This window comes from Mustela nigripes, unplaced genomic scaffold (genome assembly GCF_022355385.1).
Source record: "Mustela nigripes isolate SB6536 unplaced genomic scaffold, MUSNIG.SB6536 HiC_scaffold_76, whole genome shotgun sequence".
Taxonomy (NCBI): Eukaryota; Metazoa; Chordata; class Mammalia; order Carnivora; family Mustelidae; genus Mustela; species Mustela nigripes.
In genome coordinates, this window is record NW_026739491.1 from 2,731,405 (window position 1) to 2,750,879 (window position 19,475).

Genomic DNA, 19,475 nt, shown 5'->3' on the forward strand with positions numbered 1-19,475 from the left:
CTGCCTGGCCTGTGAGGGCCACTTGGGCCACGGCCCTGGCTCCCTGCGGCTCAGAGCCTGTTTGTCAACCCCGGCTTCACACCTCTGCTCAATCCTGCAGCTCTCGCCCTGCTCCCCCAGCCAGAGCAGGCACGGAAGGGAAAAAACAGACTGAGGCCACCATCACCTGATTACAATCAATAGGCAGGCAGCAGACAGATGCAACTTGACCTTGACCGCTATGCCAAGAGAAATTCTAGCCTGCCCTCCCAGTGACAAGCCATCATCTTTAAATTGTGGTATAATACACATGTAAATTTTACCATCTTAAACATTAAAGCACAGCAAAACCTACTCAAGAGGGAAAAGGAAAACTGGTTCCCTCCCTAGCCTCGGTGGGACTGGGTGGCAGGTGGAGATAGATAGCCAAGGTGCTCAGGCTGGGGGGAGGGCGGGGAGAAGCGAACAGTCATACTTCCAATCGCAGTGTGGCTTCCAATCATAGCCCCTACACGACGTTGGGACCATCTCCTCATTCCCTTGTGAAACAGCGGTCATTCTGGTCACCACTGGGCACTTGCTCTGTAATGTCCTGTTTGCATCATTTTGGAGCCTCAGAAAGGAAGAGACGGTCTTCAGGTGGCCTGAGGATATGATGGAGGGTGATGGCACCGGGACTCAAGGCCACACTCCTGGCACCACAGTCCCCTCTGTTCAGGACCAGAAGAGGCCTTGGTCATGGGACACTGCCCTTGCCAGCCCATTGGGATGTTGCACACAAGCAATGTGGGGGTCACCGTTCACACGTGCAGGCCTGGGCACGTCAGAAAGCAGCTTCATACCCACTCCCAAGGGAACAAGACAAGGACGGATGGGGTCCGGTGGACCGCAGAGGGGACTTCTGGAGGCCCCACCTGCTCGGCTTCCACAACCACACACCTCCCGCCGTTCTGAGCCTCCGGGCATGCTCCCTAACTTCAGGCGGGCAGTGTTCCATCATACTTTTTTATTGAAATACAAAAAGTGCAAAGGTGAAATACATGATTGGTGCCTAGAAGTTACTAAGTGTGAATGTGAACACTTGATTCACAGTACTCTCCCCCTCCCCCGGGTAAGACCAGTGGGACAGGGGACACGAGAAAGACCAGAGAGATCTACGAGGCTCCCCAGTAAATGGGGCTGTGCAGAACACCTGATAGACAGAGGAGGACAGAAAGCAGAAGCCTGACTCAGGCCAGAGACACAGGGAGCCACACAGAACCAGCAGCTACTCCAGGCCCAGGGGAGTCCTGATGTACTACCATCCTGGGGGGGAGAACCCAGTGAGGTCAGGACCCAGGCCACGCCCACAGTGCAGATGGGGCTGGGCTGGTCCATGAGGGCCCCCACAGTACAGGCTCTGACCAAGGCTAGGGGGGCAGGGCCACTGTGCAGGTACTTCCCTCTGCTACCAGGGGACAAGGCTGCAGGAAGTGGGGTCCCCAGCGTTCACCAGGAAGGTGTGTAATTCTAAGGAACACAGTGGGAATGAGAAGTACCAATCATCCAGGTCCAGGTTTTCTGAAAGATGACAGGGCCCTGGGGCCCAGAGACCCTGGGGGATGTTGCTAGAACTTCCCCAGCAGGGGTTAACTTAATTAGCAAGGTCTCTGTTCAGCCTCTCAAGGAGTCACTAGCTGGAGGAAGAAGCCACAGGTCCTGAGGCACTGAGTCGCTTCCAGCCAGAGCAGGGACCAGTGTGACCTGTGACCCCACCACAGACCTGTCCACATTAGGCTGAGGATCTGTGGAAGTGGGAAGAGGGGGGAGGCAAGGCATGGGGAGCTGAGACTGTCACTGGCCCAACCAGACACCGGGGGCTTTTGGGCAGGAATGGAGTGACTGTTTCAAATGGATGCTGGGCTCAACCCTATCATCCAAGCTGCCAGTCCTGGCAGAACCAGGGGGCTAGGACATCCTGGGGGCAGTATCACTTGAGCAGGGCTGACCCAGGATGTGTGCAAGAGAAGCAGGCAGAAGCAGGAAGCAGACTGCGGCCTTGCCAGTCCTTAGCCGTGTCAACACCCAAGGCTGAACCTCTAGAGGGGAGGACAGGAGCAGGTGGTCGCACACAGGCCTTCACCCAGGCAGGGAGGTGCCTCGGTAGGGCGGGCCCAAGCCAGCCCAGCTCAGCAGCTTATTCCCCAGCGGCCAGAAGGGGAGGACCAGGCCCAGCTACCAGCCCAGCTGGCAGTGATTTAGGCCTCCGCAGTAGCCAGAAGAGAGGCAGGAGAAAGTGGGGAAGCAGTTGCTGGGGTCAGTCGTCTTCCCGCCGGAAGAGCCAAGGCCAGCGCTGCAGAGCCTGGCTAGGAGCCAGGGATCCAAGGAGGCAGTGAGAAGTATAAGGCAAAGAATAATGTCCCGTAGTTACAGCGCGGCCTCTGGGGCTGGTGAGGCAGGCTGGACAGAGTGGGAGGAAGAGCTGCCCGGTTGGCTGGCCCCAGCTTCCAGCTCCCAGGGCCTCACGGCCCCTTCCTGGGCAGGAACCCCACGCTCCCGTAAGGCTGAAGCCAGGAGGAAGAGTCCCCGTTGGGGCTCTCCGAGAAGGGGCAGCAGGGCAGAGCTCAGAGGCCTCGGGAGTCAGGGCTGGGGAACAACTCCCCATGGTGATCCAGAAGGAACTTGGTGAACGTGTTGATGGGATTAATGGCTTTGAGGGTGATGGCAGCATCCTTGGCCCACAGCAGGTTAGGGCCGAAGACAACAGCCAGGTTAGTGTTGGTCATCTTGTTCTGGTCACAGTGGGCAGAAATCTGTGGAGGGAATTGGGGTGCTCCAGCAGGAAGCCACGGACCCTGCTTCCCATGACCAGGAGCGGTGGGCTGGTGGTTTCTTCTCCCGCCCTCCTCCGGGCAGACCTCAGAGGCCCTGGTCTCACCTGCACCAGGAAGGCAACGAGGAAACGAAGCACCTGGTAGTTCTCCTCAGGCAGCGCCTGGAGTGCCTGCAGTGTCGCCTCCACTCTCTGGCTCTCATCAATGTCTGAAAGGAACCAGGGCCCGGGTCACAGCAACTGGGGACATGAGCCAGAGCCAAGATCCCCCCAGCCTTTTCTTGGCGGACAAACCAAACCTGCCTGCTGTCCAGGCCTGACCCCAACCCAGCAGAAACAGCACAGAGCGGGGGAAGGGAGGGTGGGGGCACTCACTGAGGAAGCCCACGACGTGGGGGTACAGGTCAAAGGTGAGCAGGGGCTCAGGAAGCTCCCGGAGGAAGGTCTTGAGGATGACGGCGGGCAGGTGCAGATCATTGTACTGGTCGAAGTCCACTGGCAGCCCTAGGGCGGGGTGGGGGGGAGTGGGCCTAGCCTGGAGGCTAAGCAGAGCCCACTGTGCAGCACCCCCCACCCCTCTGTGGAGCCTCCTCTCCCATAGACCTTCCCTCTCGCTCTGTGACGAGGGGACCTGGTAGATCCGGGACCACTAGCATGCACTACAGTGACTCCTGAAACCCAGGACCTGGAAGCCTGACAGATGAGGCAGCAGGCCTGGGACAGCCAGGCAGGAGCAGGACCCCTGCAGTCGGGCCAAACGCCACAGAATGTCGAGCAGGAACAGAACATGGGGCCCTTGCTCACAGGGGAGCAGAAAGCAAAGAGGCCCCCTCACAGTCACAGAGAGGTCCCCAGCTCACCAGACCCCCAGGATCCGTACTGGCCCTGCGACCCTGGGCACAGCCCCCTACCACTCACCCATGTTGTACTTCTGCTGTACTTCCCGCACCACCTGGGTGTTGGCCGACCTCCGGAAAATCCCCTCAGTGGTGAGAGCTGGGGAATAGCAGGGCCCCGGTGAGTCTAGGCTCTGGGGCAGGGTGTAGATGCCTGGACCCGCTCAGTCTCAAAGCTCCAGGCAGGGTCGGTGCAGGCGCCGGTGCACCTGCAGCTTCCCGAGGGGACTGGGAGGCCAAGCTGAGGAGGGGTCAGGGGTCAGGGCTGAAGGGGAAGGGGCAGGTCCTACAGGCCCTGTGGCCAGTGAGTGGCCTTGGCACTCACCGTGAGCCTGCAGGTGGGCAACCGTCTCCCGGAGCACAAGCGGAATGGGCTCCTGCTCTGGGTTCTTCTCCTGGAGGCTGTTGGGAACAGGGGCAGTGAGCGGGGTCTGCTGCCCTCTGCAGCCCCCACTGGCCAGGCCTGCCCGCCTCTCCCCTACTCACTGCTGCAGCGAGACCCCGAACTGCTGGTTGGGCAGAGGAGGCCGTGGTGGCATGGGCTTGGGGGCAGTGGCAGGGCTCTTCTGTGTGGATTTGAGGAAGTCGTCATACCTTGGGGAGGCAGATGGGAGGGTCAGGCTGCCGACCTGACTTTGCGGTCACGTTGGCAACCCTCGTTCGTCAGGCGCAGCCGAGGGTCACTTCACCCAAGCCGCCTGGCAGCCCTGCACAACACACGACCGAGCCAGGCAGGGCTGAGGGGCTGCAGTCACAGAGCTCTTTAAGGGACAGAAGGGGGATCTGAACCCGCACTCTCCGACCCCTGCGCGGGCTCTTTGTCACTACCTTCACCTCCTCTGCTCATCCGGGGCTGCTCGAAGCTACCTCCCCCTTGGCTGGCATGTCCCCCGGCCCCTGCGAGCTTGGCACACACTTGAGCCCCCGCCCCCGCCTCACTTGAGCACTTGGCGAGGGATTCCCAGTTGCTCCAGCTTCACGTGCTCGCTCAGCTCGCTCAGGTAATTGACATAGAAGATCTTCTGCCCGAACTTGAAGCTGCAGGCAGAATAAAGGGCATGGGGAGGCACCGGTGGGCCCATTTCGGCAGGCTTCCACCTCCCCCTCAGTAGCCCCCCCCCCCCGAAATCAGACACAGCTGGGCCCCATGAAGCCAGAAGGATTGGCTGCCTCGGGGGTCTGGTTCAGAGCTCCAAGGGAAGCACGGGGAGGCCGCTGTCCTCCCGATCAGCCTCCTCACCTAATGATGGGCTTAAAGAGGATGAGCAGGGTCTTGATGAACATGGTGGGGTGCACGATGTACAGGGCCTTAATGTTCTTCTTGTACCTGCAGAGAGACACCAGGAACTCAGCAGCGGGTGTGGTGGGGAGGCTCAGAGCCAGGTTCTTTGGGTGCACTTTCTGATCTGCGTACTCAGGGAAGGCCTGAGAGGTAGGTGCCGTGGTTGTCCCATTTTACAGACCAGGAAACAGAGACTCAAGAGAGGTCACACCAAGGAAGTACAGAGACTGGGATTTAAGCCTAGGAGGTTCCAAATTCAGGTTCTTTGCTTTTACCCAGGGCGGGGTGAGGAGTGGGGTGGGGGGAGGGGGGACCTGCTTCCTCCGTCCCCCCCAACATGGAATAAGATCCTGAGCAGGCAGAGGGCAGCGGTCCACAGCCATTTGCCCCCGGGCCCCAACCCACTTGCGGTCAAACTCGCGGTAGGCGTCCCGGAGCCAGCTGAGCGAGGGCTTGTTGTCGCTGGTCAGGCCGTGGTGCAGGTAGAGCAGCGTATAGTCACTCTCCACGTACTGGTCCAGCGTGTGCTTCAGGTACCTACGAGAGCCAAGCCCCACTCAGGCCTAGCCTCGATTCGGGGGGGCCCCTGGAGGCACAGCCTGGCACCGCAAGCATCCCCTGTGTCCATCCTCCACCTCCCCACGAGCCCCTCTCCTGCACTGCCTGTTCTGGCTGCGGAATCACCCGCTCCACTGTGCGGAGGAGGTTCCGGGTGGCGGCTGGGCTGGGCGGAGGAAGAAGAATGAGAACAGCAGCCCCGGCCAGAAACCAGGAGACCAGGACTGGAACTGGGGCCCTCTCGCATACCCTGCAGAAAAATGGGAGTAACACTCCCTATGGGACCGTCCCGAGGCGATCATGATGATGACAGTCACCATGCATCAATATTTTATCTTTTAGTGTCTGCCAAGCACTCCACATACATCATCTCGTGCCTCCCTCATAACAGCTGGGGCTGATTATCCCCTCCTTAAACGTGAGGCCAGTGAGGCTCAGGGAGGTTAAATGCTAAATCAGAGTCACCCAGCTTGCACTGGAGCCTGGAGCTGAACTATAAGTTCATCCTGCTGACCTGACCACACAGGCAGGCATGCGCAGTGTTAAAGCTGGATTATTACTGCTCCACGGTAACCGAGCCCTGGACACACTGAAAACTCCAAGCTTACAAAGGGCTATGACATAAAAAGACAGCAGTCTGCAACTACAAGACAGCAAAAACTGCAGTGACAATACAGTCATCCTTTGCTGGATGTTATGACCTTTTGGAGGGCAATAAAGTAATGTTTATCAGAAGCTAAAAAAAAGTCCATGCTCTTCGACCTGGTAAAAATATGTCCAGGAAGTCATCCTAAAGAACAATCAGAAAGGAGCAGAACTGGGACGCCTGGGTGGCTCAGTTGGTTAAGCAGCTGCCTTCGGCTCAGGTCATGATCCCAGCGTCCTGGGATTGAGTCCCACATCAGGCTCCTTGCTTGGCGGGGAGCCTGCTTCTCCCTCTGCCTCTGCCTGCCATTCTGTCTGCCTGTGCTCGCTCTCTCCCCCCCTCTCTCTCTGATAAATAAATAAAATCTTTAAAAAAAAAAAAAAAAGAAAGGAGCAGAACTGTTTTGGTAGAAGGCTGTTCACAGCAGCCTGTTTTACAATGGAAAAACATTTTTTGAGCAGCAAGCTAACTGTTCAGGAACAGGGAATTGGTTAAATAAATTACAGGCCATCTAGAAATAGGACACCTCGCGGGATGTTTCTGCAGACAGAAGCAATCTGTGAAGTCAGGTGTCAAGAGAGTGCCTACCCTCTGAGGAACCGGCTAGAAGAACAAAGGGAAGTCTGTGGGTGTGGACGGGTGTATTCAGTTTCTGAAAATTCGTCAAGTGGTACGCCGATAACATGTTTTTAAAAGATGTCTTGGAAGTGTATTTAGTGCTCAGAAGGTAACGTTATGGGGAATAGAGATGACTACAAAAAGATCTATTTACATTATAGAAAAAAAATAGGTGAATACACGAAAATATTAACTGCAGTTTTCTCTCCGGGTGGTAGGTTCACGGGAGATTTTATTTATCATTGTCTGTATTTTTTCTTTAAAGCTACTTACATTTTTTTTAAATCCTTGAAATCTGTAGTACTTTACAAATGTATACGACGGCATTTCATGCATCTTATCTTACCAAATGCCCACGACAACCCCGTGAGGTGGACACAAATCTTATTTTTATAGGATTCAGAAGAGAACTGCCCCCAAACACACAGCTGGTAAGAGGCAGAGGGAAGCTTAACTGGTCTTCTGAATCCAAGCTTCGGGCACTTTCTCTTCCAACCCCCAGATGTGGCTGGACGGCCGGGAAAGGCCTCAGCTGCAATAATGAGACTGACCCGCGAGGAAAGTGCTGCCCTGCAGGCTGGGGAGGGAGGTCAGGAAGACCCCCTCTAGGAAGGGATGGGGGGGACAGACAGGACGGATGGCGGAGGGCTTCCAGAAGTCAGAGGAAGAGTGGAGCGGACTCAGCAAGCGCTCTCCTGAAACCTGGGTGCTTTCCCATCTCTTTCCTCTGACTTCCTCCAACTATTATCTGGCCAGGAGTCTGTCACCTGCCAACTCAGTCGCTGTACGCTAAACCGAAGGGTAGGGTGTGTGCCTCAGCCACCCTCAGGCTGAGCTCCCTGACCTGTTCCTGGCTGGGCCATGTGATGGGCCTCAACAAGGCTCTGCCTGCCTGGCTGGGGGGCGACAGGAGAAGGGCTCCGGAGGCCTGACAGAAAACTCCCACAAGGCTGGAGAGCCTCAGGCCTGGCTCATCAAGCTGTGGACTCTGCACTCAGGCCCTTCCCCTTCTGCAGCCGCACCCCTGGCCTGTCCCTGACCCCTCCCCTCCCACCCCTACTCTGTTCCACACACAGTCTGTCCCTGACCCCTCCTCACCCCTACACACACACCACCACCATCCACACACACCCACACCCCCCCACACACACAGACTGTCCCGGACCCTTCCCCGCCCCTCCCACACCCACACACCCACGCACACTCACACACAACCATTCAGGATCCCGAAGAGCTGGTACGGGCAGCGCAGCCACCTTCAGTTTCGGGGAGTGCTTTGAAGAGACGAGGAAAGACGTGCAACACGCTAACTGCACACACACAAAGGGGCCTCAGGAGGAGTCGGCTAGGGCTCTGCCTCCATGGAGGTCGGGCATGAGCCGGCAGCCCGCTGCGGCTCAGTAATGAATGCTCATCAGAGCAGGGTCTGGCAGGTGCGCCTGGGCGGTGCAGTTGGTTAAGACTCTGACTCTTGGTTTCGGCTCAGGTCACGATCTCAGGGTCATGAGATCGAGATCTCAGGGTCGTGAGATCGAGTCCCATGGCACGCCCCGCGCTCAGCACAGAGTCTGCTTATCCCTCTCCCTCTGCTCCTCCCCTTTCTCTCTCTCTGTGAAATAGATAAAATCTTAAAAAAAAAAAAAATAGGAAAGAACAGGTCTGTCAAACTCCTGCTTTCAATCAGCTTTCAGACTGGCATTCAATTTCTAGACCAGCCAGAGCTAGTACATGTATTTACCAACAGGACCCAGACAGGTACAGAGGCCACTGGCACCAAATTTGGCACAAAAACCCCCAAATCATTCATGTAAACGATGAACTGTAAGCACAGCACAAGCGACACATCATCCCCACCAGCCCGCACCGGGGGACAGTATTTTACTTTTCCAAGCGTGTTTGTGGGCACTCTCTCCACCCTACAAGGAAGGAGGGCTGCATTTTGACGCCCTCGGTGAGGGATGAAGACACCTGCCAAGGCTGCAGTTTCCCGGACTAGAAACGGGTCGGACACCTAGCCCCGTGCTCTCCCCAAAATGTAAAGAATAGCTCCCTTGGGGCGAGAGGAGAGGCGTGGAGGGAGGCAGCTTGGTACCTCTAGGTACCATTGGGCATCAGGCAATGGTGGGAGGGGGTCTGGTCACCTGTCCCACCACCATCCCTGTGGGTACTCACCCCAAGAGTTTGCTGTGGTCCAGCTGGTGGCTCGGGGGCATCCGGCAGGCACTGAACACAATGATCTTCCGCCCATACTTGTCATCTCCTAGGTGCAGAGAAAGTTGAGTGGTGAGTCGAAGATCAACGGAGAGAAGCGGGGCGAGGAGCTCAGGGTGCCAGGCCCGGAGACCCGAGCCACGTGGTAGAGGGGCCAGAACGGCCGACACACAGCCTGGGCAGCGGTCTGCATTCAGGCATGTGTCGCTGAAGAAAAAGGGACAGGCTGCTCTCAGGGCTACTGAGCTGGGGTCTAAAAAAATATCGCTAACTCAAAGTCCCACCCGGCGGAAACACCCACACGCCCATCAACGCGTGAATGGCTCAAGGAAATGTGGTATATCCATGCAAAAGGGATGTGGGTTGGCCACAAAAAAGGATGAAGTACTGATCCATCCTACATTGTGAATGGACCCTGAGAACAGGATGCTAAGTGAGCTAAGTGAAAGGAGCCAGACCCCAAAGGCTACCTATTGTAGGACTCCATTTATGGGAGTTATCTAGAATAGGCAAATTCACAGCACATCCGTGGCTGCCAGTTGCTGGGTTACGGACTGGTTGTTTCTGGTTACGGACTGGTTGTTTCTGGTTACGGGACCCGGTGTGAGTAGGGATGAAGCTGTGTGACTAGACAGAGGTGGCTGCACCCCACTGTGAAGGTCCGAAATAGCACCGACTGCACATTTTAAAATGGTTAACTAAAAAAAATTGAAAGTCACACCCACCCAAGCAATTGTGACCTTGCCAAACAGTCATCTTAAAAGCCCATGATTGTTCCAGAAGCATCCCCTCTCAGCAGCATGCATTTGGAAAGCGTCTTGAGGCTGCCTTCTCAGCAAGTCCAGGGCCATGGAGAACATGGGAGTAATGACACCGGTCTCATTTTTGACCACTAGCAGCACTTCCTGATTTTATTACTAGGATTATAATAACCACACTTGGCTCTGACTTCTGGACATTTCTAAAAATCATATCCTTTCTCATTAAGGATATTCAATAGAAAATGGAGTTCAGAGGCGTTTGTAATGCTTTGGAAAAATGCTTGTTTGGCTGTAATCGCTCAGGGGTGTCCATCTAAAACTGGTCACTATTTGATGGTCTGATCATCTGGCTTTGTTGGGAAGCCGGGGAGCTACTGCCCTCCAAGGTGAGATGCTCCTCCAGGGTCATCACAGATCAGGGACACCAAACAAAGCTCGATAAGGACAAGGCTTGGTCCCCACTCCGTGTCCCAAGAACCCTCCCTGCCTCTTTACCTTCACGCCTCTCCAGGGACACCAAACCACAACTGCCTAACTGCCATTGCTTCAGAGGCAAATGAAAATACTTATACAACACATGAAATGCATGGACTGTGTTCTCCACCCACCTCTGCGGACTAAGGACCACCCCTCCCACCAAAGCCTTGCTGAGTGTCCTTCTCCATATTTAGTAAACCATGATGCTTCTTCTCGGTCAGGGACTTAACCCAGGAGTCAGTACTTTTCCAAAGCAGTTGCCAAGGCTCTGACCCTTTTCTGCAGGGCTGAGGCAGGACTCATCAGAGGGGCTGAAGGAGGCTTCTGGAATGTGGGCAGCATGGCCCCAGGCCCCGCTGGCTGCATGGCTTGGTGCACTGGCCTGATTCAGCACCTCACTGCCAGCAGTCTGACTACCCTGTCCAACCTCTAGATCAGCCCCTCCAACCAGTCCATCTCCACCCAAAATATCCCAAGCCTAGGGAGAGGCTCTGCTCCTCCATCTGAAAGCTGCCCCAACTTCTAGCTCTGGAGAATGACGAACACTTACCTGCCCTACCTGCCCGCAGCTGTCCTGCCTTGAATCCGTCTTCCTCCTGAACTCCACCCCAGATAAACAATCTGCCCCCACCCCACCGCCCTGTACACCCTGTAGATGTTCTTTGGAATGACTTGCAGGACTCTCCAGGCTCGACACCATGCACACTTCCAACACTGATGTGCCTCCCACCCAGTCCACACCAGGCAGCTTTAGGGCCTCTGCTGTTTCTCTTGCCAGACAGAACTTCTCAAGACAATTCCGCAACCCTTCTCCAGACTAACTCCTCGGAACCCTTAAGACTTATTCCAGGCAGGATCTCCTCCCAGAAGCCTGTGTCCGCTCCTCCTTCCTTTCCCCAGACAGTTTAGCTGAAACGTTTTCAGGGCTCCCATCTCTGTTGTGACACTTTGACTCTTCTGCAGAATTGTTTATGTGCCTGTCCCCTACACTGGCTTATGAGCAGGGATCATGTCTCACCCATCTCAGAAATTCTAGTGCTGGTCCCGAGGCTAGCCTGTGGCAGGTATTCGAGAAACATCTGTGCTGGAAGCCTACACAGAGTCAGCGGTCAGCATTACAATGCACGCCTGGTTCTATTTCAGGGTTTGCTCACCATGATATCTAGGTTACAAGACCGCTTTAGATAGTTTCCCAAAGCCTGTCACAGAGGTTCTCCAGACTTAGGAGCAGAGAAGCCTCTGCAAGCCACCCGAGAAGGTGCAGCTGGATCCAGCAAACAGTCGGTTTTGAAGAACCAGATGCCACCTGCTTTCTGTCACACCCTCGCCTAGATCCTGAGCTGCTGGGTTCCCTCCAGCCGAGTGGGGGTGGCTCTCAGGCCTGTTCTGAGCTCTTCCCGTAGGCCCTGACTGGAGAAGGAGCAGACTGGTTAAGGAGGGACAAAGGGTCAGTCTGGTCAAGCCAGCCTCATGCATAATCTGGAACTTCAGAAACCCCTGGGCCTTCTGCCATGAGCCTGTGAGGGGAGGGACATCTTCCTGCTCCCCTCTCAGTGGAGGAAAGACCCAGAATGGGGGCGGAAATGCAGGGAGGAGCAAGGGGCATTCCAAAAGATTCTTTTCATCCTTCCCCCAACACAGAGGCAGCCCTCACAGGCTGGCAGGTTTAAGGGCTTAGCCAGGACAGGAAGTCCGAGCTCCCAGGGCTGTGGAATTTAAAGAGCTGGTAACCGGTTAAACAAGCAATTGAGGTGAGGGGCCAGGGGCCCGAGGCTTGCTCAGCTGGCCTTGACACCTCATAAACGGGAAACTTTCCTTTCTCAACCGGGACTCCACCAAGGTCATGATGATCAATGAAAAGTACGAGGCACACATGCCCTAAGAGAAGAGGTCCACATCACTCATGTTCTCAAAGAGGACTCTGACCAGTTCTAAGAACCCCTTCACTGGACTGTCTGTTCCCTGACTGAAGTAATGTGTGTTTTTCCTCACTGAGTCCTCCAGGCTGACCACAGGGCTTAAAAGTGCCTGCTGGATTCTGTCGGATGCAGATGGGGGCAAAAAGGGTGATCGGAAAGGTGCTGGACGGCAAGACTCTCAGACAAGCAAGGAACAAGCCGCGGGTGACCCCAGGGCCTAGCCTGCCGTCCTCCCCTCCCTGGAGTGGAGTCCCGTTGCTCAAGTTCTTGGGTGGTTTGGCACCTGCCAGTACACAGGGCAAATATGTCGCTACGCAAAGCAAGTGTGAAAAGGAACTTCCCTCCTGACCTCAGGAGAGAACAGCCTAAGAGGACAGGAGTTGGGCGCTCAGCTGTCTCCAGGGCACTGGGGGCGAGGGCTGGATGAGAAGACGCGGCACTTGTGGAAAGCACCAGGAAAAGAGCAAGCTGCCTGAGCAGGGAGCCTCTGCATTCCCCGGATACCAATCAGGACCGCTCCGGGCCAGCCTGGGGGTTAATCAGCAACAGCACCGTCCTCCAGCAGGCAGGCTGAGAACCGCTGGACCAGCCACCGGCTGCCCACAACCTGCAGCGCGGGCCCAGGGGGTGGGAGGTGGGAGCTGGGGAGCTGGGGCCGGCTCCCACATTCATCAAACTGTTCAGTGGTTGGGATACTGCAGCCAGCTGACGTCAGGTTGGTGCTCGGAATCTGGCGTGGTAGAAATTACAAATGCTACCAATAAATAATAGCCCTCTTTTTTCCCCCTTCCGGAGAGCGAACTGTTAAGCGTTTGCCAGCACACCACTGGAAAGAACCCACTCGGGCTGAGTCAAATCTGACGGTGGAGCCGGACAGCTACCATCAGCATGGAGGACGCAGGCTACACACGAGTTGGGGACGTCGCCCCACACCCGCCCTCCAATCCAACATGGGCTCTTTCTCCAGTTTCTAATGCTGGGAAACTGGCCTCCCAAGAAGGACATCACCATAGTCTCGCCAAATGACATCCAAACTCTTCTCAGCAGTCAGAGAGACACAGCCATGGGGACACCCCCACCATAGGGGCCCTGAGCCAGCGCTAAGGCCAGCCTCTCCCCACAGGACATGGCCTCTCCATCCCCAGGAGCCCCTTTCCCTTTGGGCTCTGGAGGTGTCCCCACATGGCACCCCCTGTCAAACCTCCTATAAAAACCCTTTGCTATTTCCGGCTCCCAGGTACCACCAGCTCCTAGCTCCCAGGAGTGGGGCTATAATTACGCGGCCACACCACCGCCCCCACCCCCAGCCTCTACCAAGAGCCCTTCTTGATCCACAGCCCAGAGGCCAAGCACAGAGAGCCAGAAACACACCTACCTGGCTGGGCCCCCTCAGGCTCATCACATCCTGGGGAAACAGAAACATGCCGCAGCAAAGGGGTCACCCGGGGCCTGGCTGGGGGCGGGTCCCCCCTGCTCTGCCTGGTGTCTTGGCCGCACCATCCGGGAGGATAGAAACTATGTTATATCTCATCAGATACCCACCCCCATGCCCCAGGCAGGTCCATTTAGGGAAGTGAGAGAAACCTTCTGAAACATTCAGGTGATTCTCCTGTCCCCAGGTGAGGACCAGGCTGGGAAAGAACTCTCAACCTTGCTTCTGCAGCAGTGAAAGAAGCCACAGCTGAGGCCTCCGACTCAGGCCAGGGCAGGCAGCAGGAACACAAATGCCACGGAAACACTGCTGACATGAGGGGCGACTCTTTCAATGGCCCCATCACTCTTGGAGCCTGGCATTCAGAAGAGCCAGAGCTCCCGGTGGCTTCCCTATGGCCAGATGCCTGCAGGGCCCCCTTAGCCCGTGCCACTGGGCTCCAGGCCATCTGCTGCCTGGCTTCCTCTGCCTGCCCCAATGTCTCAGAGCAAGGCCATGCTGTGGCTTACCGTTGCCTGTCCTCACCAGTGAGGACAGACAACCATTAGGGAAAAGACAAAGAATCCTACCACTCTGCTTTCCTCTTCTAGTAGTAGTAGGACCCTAAGGGCAGAAATCAGTCACCAACATCCTTGCTACCTCCCCTCCTCTGCATTCTGTGTTACGAACAAGAAAGTGGGAGCTCACTGAGGCCAAGCCCCAAGGGGAGCTCCATACCCACGCTCGGCACAGTAGCACATCTGCCAGAAACCTGATGCTTCCAGGGGGTCATGGGGCCCCTTACTTCTGGAAGGAGGCTCTGCTGTTCCAGACTTCCTTGGAGGTAGGTTTTTCACCAAAAGGAACCAGTACCTCCCTGATCCCCAGTAACTGACAGGGTGGAAAAGTGGACATCAGGGCAAAGGGAAGGGAGCTTCCTAGCAACTTATTCAGGGCCCATTATGTTCTGACTCCCGCATAGGCCCTGACAGACACTGGCTGCTGTAATCCTCTCAGCGACCCCGTGAGGAAGAAATGAGCTCAGACAGCAGAGCTACAAACAAACCGCTCTCTGACTTCAAGGCACGAAGCCACCACACTGCCTCCCACATACCATCAGCCAACAGAGACAACGGGGTCAGAGGTCAGGATGTGGCTGCTGGGGGAGAGACCAAGCGGCCATCACAATCAAGTCTGTGATTTTAAAAAATTGTACTCAGGAGCCCCAGGGTCAGGGGTGAGACCACAGTAAGGGTCCCCGGGCCCCACCCCGGCCCCATCTCTCCCGCTGAGGCACGAGGGCTGGGCTTCCTCAGGCTGGGAGTGCAGACCAGGAGGTAAAAGGTGCCACTGTGGGTGTACTCACCTGCCACCTCCACAATCTGGTGCCGGGCGATGTCGTAGTAAGGGTCATCCCACTTCAGGTGAGTGACAGGTTCCGGGGAGCTGCTTTTGGAGTCATCTGTGGAACACGGCAAAGTCAGGGGATAAGCTGCGGGGGATGGCAGTGTTCTCCCTGAGACTCGTGTTCTCTGATCTTCCCCTCCGTGGGACCTGTGCTCCCAGCCCCACCCTGGGGCTGCTCCGCTTGCCCTCCTCTTGCTCCCCTGGGGTCCCCCTTCAATAGGAAGGGAGTCTCCCCTTCTTTTTTTTTTTTAAATATTTTAGTTTTTTATTTGACAGAGAGAGAAATCACAAGTAGGCAGAGAGGCAGGCAGAGAGAGGGGGAAGCAGGCTCCCCGCTGAGCAGGGATCCCGATGTGGGGCTCGATCCCAGGACCCTGAGACCATGACCTGAGCTGAAGGCAGAAGCTTAACCCAATGAGCCACCCAGGTGCCTGGAGTCTCCCCTTCTAAGGCATGGAAGGCCGCCTGAGATCCAGAAGCACCCACCTGACTTAGGAAAGTCGGGCATTTCGTCCGAGGGCCAGTTCTTCTCATCAATGGAGGCGAGCTTCAGCTGGTTCAGAGCCTGGCTAGTGTCATCCAAGGTCAGGTCATCCTGCAACTCTGAAAGCGGGTCCATGACCAGGCCTGTCCCCCACAGCTTCACTCCACAGAACCTGAAGAGAAACCTGGGGTGGGGGGGCAAGTCAGGACACCCTCATCTCCCTTGTACGGGCTACAGCAAGCCCTCCTGCTCTCCCTCATTCCTCCCCCAGCCTCCCTGTTCCTGTTCCTCAACGCATCGCATCCTGGCCAAGGGCTCCATGTTGCCCTGGATTCTCCACAGTTTAGGCATGTTGCCAGAAAAGGCAGCTGGGGCAGTTGGATGGCGCAGCTTGGAGCCTGCCCTCAGGTCTTCCAGCTGGCTAGGGACGAGCCGTGCCAGGCCCTGTGCTGCCCACCACCCATCTGGTACAGTCATGCAGGCCCAGCTGCAGAGGGTAGAAAAGTCCATGCCCCTCTCCTCAGGGGTCATCGTGCACAGAAGCGTCCCAGGTGCCAACGGTTACAGAGGTGAGATGTTGCAAGCATCTAAGGTGTATGGGGATGTTCCAAACCCCCTTCGTGAAAAAGGTTAATTGTGGCGCTGGCTACTGCACCTCTCACTTTTGGCCCAGAGAAGAGGAGGTGGCCAGAGACCCCAGAGTCCCAGAAGAAAGGCCATGGTCGAGGTGCCCAGCTGCGTCTGCACCAGGACAGAAACAGGAAGCAGGGGCTGGAATCTGCCTGCCCGTCACAGCAGGCAATCTGCAGCATCCTGGGGGTTCCCGAGCCCACTCCTATACGTAGGGAGCTCCTGACACCAGTTTCAAGATGGGAAAGGTCAAGACACTGCCCCAAGGATTGGGGAAGCACAGATGGGGAAGGGGGAAGCCCACAGCCTCCAGAGCGCTGAGTCACAGGAGGTGAAAACCAGACCCGCATCTAGAGCCGACTGAGAGGGAGAGGAGCCGGCTGCCAAAGCTGGATTTGCCCAGGTCTGGGGCTGGTAGTAAGGATGTGGCTGCGTGAAGCCCCAGGGGAGCAGCTTCTTCTTGGATTGGATTCAGTCCACTCAGTGCAGCCCCAGAGAAGAGGCTGCTGTAAGCCCACTACATTCCTGGAGTCCAAAAATGACATATATGGTCAGAGAATCGGCAGGACAGATAAAGAGTGAAAACAAGACCAGGCACGGGAAGGGAGAAGTGCCAGCTGGGATCCAGAGCCTGAACACCTCTGGGTTCTGAGGCAACATGACAACCTCCGGCACACGCCACCTCACAGCTGAGGACTCTGGATGGTAAACTGGCTCCCTGTGCCTAGCAACAACCACCCTGTTACCAGGGCAACCGCGCTGATTCAGTGGCAAAAGCCATTCCAAGCTCCTGAGCCAAAGCCAAGCAGCCAAAGAGCCAAAAGGCCATACAAAAACCAAAAACCGAAAAAACTTTCTCTTCCTTTCCTTCAGCCTCTTACCCTTATTCCCTCCTGCTGCATACCACCAAAACATAAGTCCCTTTCATGAGTGCAGAGAAAGATGACCCTCTTTTATTTGGGCACGCACTTCTCCCAGTGAGTGCTGCTGTGCCCCACGCCCCACCTCACCCACTCCCTTCAAGCCTCCAATGCAGGCAACCCTAAGCCGAGGAATCCACTCCTGATTCATCACTCCTTCCCTCGTTCAGCCAGATGGCTGTGAGTAGTCCCCCAAAAGGGGACTCCACTGGGTAACTGGGACTGAATTCAGCTCACAGTAACTCCCGTTAGGCCTGAACCTTCTCTCTGTGCCTTCTCTTCTGTCACTGTCCAGGCACTAACTGCCCATTCGCCCTGCCCACAGCTACCCCAAGAAGTCTTTCCGCACACCGTGGGTCTGAGGTGCAATGAAAAAGGCAGGGGATGAGGTCTGTGGAGAACTGGATTATAGTCCTGCATGAGCCAATGAGTTGCAAAGATACTGGGTAAGTCTTTTTCCTAACTAGACTTAAATTTCCCTATCTATAGAAGCATAGGCTCCTCCCAGAAACAGAACTCTCCAGTATTCTAAAATACTTGCACTAAAGCGAACAACAGGATTAGAAGGAACAGCTGCAAGCTTAAGTATGTGTGAGAGGAGAGGGACACCCTCTAAAGGGGAGTTGGACTTGAACTCCACCTCTTTTCCAGGAACTCCACCACTACTTTGTTCTTCAGAACTGACGCCCAACCCCATTCCATAACCTCCTTTTCCAGCAAAACTAATCACAGTTGTTTCCATCTCCCAGCCAGACTGGCCTCCAACCCACAGCTGCTTCCCTCTGGGGATCCTGAAGTTTGGCTCCCTCAGTGGGAAGGTGAGGGAAGCTGGCTCGGGGAAATTCGAATTTAAAGTGGTGGAAATGAAGTATCCTGGCCGCCTAAGGCTCCAGACACCTACAAGCCCTGTTCTGCTCTGTGCAAAATATTCCCTGCTCTGAGATTAATATTTCCCTTCTGTATAGGTAAAACACCTACTTGTACAAAAACCTTTGAGAATCCTTCTAGGCAGAGTTTTTAACCTCTGGACTTCTCCGAAATTCTGATGAAATCTGTGGGTTTTTTCCCTAAGAAAACCCAGCACACACGTGAAATCTTTTATGCAATTTTAAGGGGGTCACAGACCCTCTGAGAATCCATTTAAGACTCCCTGACCTATTTAGCACATAGAAGCTGTCATTTGTTGAATGACTGAATGAATGAAACCATCTCCTAAATGGAGAAGAGAATCAGTATTTGTTGAGGGCCTATGCAGCACCATAAAGTAGACAAATTATCTTTTAACTTCACAACAGCACCAGTGAGGTTTACTCCTAAGTCCATTTTACTCTTAGAGGAAAGTGAGGACCAGAAAAAACAAGCAAATTGTTTAGGTAGGTCATACAGCAGAGTCAAAATTTTAATCTATGTCTGTATAAGGTGGTCTCTTGATGCAGGTCAATTCCTCAAAACTTCTCTAAATGAGTGTCACTCATGTGATTCTGAAGGTTCAGAAAGGGCCCATAAAAAGATAAAGCCTCTCCCTTTATCTTCACGAAGAGCTCAGATAACAACTCTTTGGCACTGGAATCACCCTCCTGGTTGGGGCCCCAGAATTGCGAAAATGCAAATCCCACGACACAATAGCAACTACAAGTGCGTTTGTCCAGAGCTTCAGGGTTTATAAAACCCCTACTGGGTGTAATTAACCCACTGCAGAGATTAAGAAATAGAGATGAATCCGTGGCCTAGTTAGTGGCAGGCTGGAATACTTCCCCCAAATTTCTTGTTCTTAGAGTTTCGCCAGATCGGATCAAAGAGACTTCCCCTTCCCATCGGCTTGCTAGATGACTACGATCTGACCTGGACTCTGCTCTGGGAAGTGCAGGAGGAAAGCAGCGAAGGAAACTCAGTCCCGTTACTGCAGACCCGGGAATGGGGCTGAATCCCTGCAGTGGGAAAGCCAGGATTCTAGGCCCCATCCCATTCCTGCTCCCACCCTCGGATCTGCTCGGATCTTCCCCCTCCGGACCCTGTCCCTTCCGGCGACCTGTCTAGTCCCTTCCTTTTCTACCACCACCACCCAGGAAGACCCAACGCCCTGCAGCTCACCGTGGTCGGGTACTGCTCCCTCTGCCACGCCTGTCAAAGCTCGGCAAACATCCGGCTCCGCGGTAGAACGGGAACCGCCCCCTCCCGGGCGCCTCACTCCCCAACCACTTCCGCCACACCTCCGACCCACTTCCGGTTCGCTGCCCGGTCCAAATATGGCTTTCCAGGATCCCCTCCCACTTCCTGCACGTGCCGGCCTAAGGGCCGGGACGGGGGTGGGGGGTGGAGGGGTTCGAAGGGGGGACAGCATAAGTGTCCGACCCGTCCCTCCCAAAAAGGTGGTTGGAACAATTAGTTCCGCTCTTCTGATGCTGGAATCCCTGATGGTCCTCTGGAATCCTATGGTTCTTAATGTTCCCGGACGGAGTTTTGC

At 55.4% G+C, this 19,475-nt stretch overlaps 1 protein-coding gene across 1 annotated transcript; it reads right to left on the reverse strand.

Annotated features, from left to right (window-relative positions):
* Positions 1-970: 970 nt before the first annotated feature.
* On the reverse strand, positions 971-19,211 carry LOC132008260 (rho GTPase-activating protein 1). Its single transcript, XM_059386795.1, has 13 exons — positions 19,103-19,211; positions 15,464-15,645; positions 14,937-15,032; positions 8,964-9,051; positions 5,375-5,506; positions 4,928-5,014; positions 4,627-4,725; positions 4,174-4,281; positions 4,013-4,089; positions 3,710-3,787; positions 3,167-3,295; positions 2,897-3,000; positions 971-2,771 (listed from the first exon to the last, which is right to left on the reverse strand). Exons 2-13 carry the CDS (start codon positions 15,594-15,596, stop codon positions 2,583-2,585), a joined length of 1,320 nt encoding a protein of 439 aa, XP_059242778.1. The 5' UTR covers positions 15,597-15,645; positions 19,103-19,211; the 3' UTR covers positions 971-2,582.
* Positions 19,212-19,475: the final 264 nt, after the last annotated feature.

Bases quoted from the DNA above. Each gene is read 5' to 3' on its own strand.
- LOC132008260 (XM_059386795.1), bottom strand. From the start codon at position 15,596: ATGGACCCGCTTTCAGAGTTGCAGGATGACCTGACCTTGGATGACACT. The intron at 5,015-5,374 runs GTGGGTTGGGGC...GTCTCTCTGCAG, and splicing joins TACCGCGAGTTTGACCGCAA to GTACAAGAAGAACATTAAGG. The intron at 3,001-3,166 runs GTGAGTGCCCCC...GGTTCCTTTCAG, and splicing joins CCACGTCGTGGGCTTCCTCA to ACATTGATGAGAGCCAGAGA.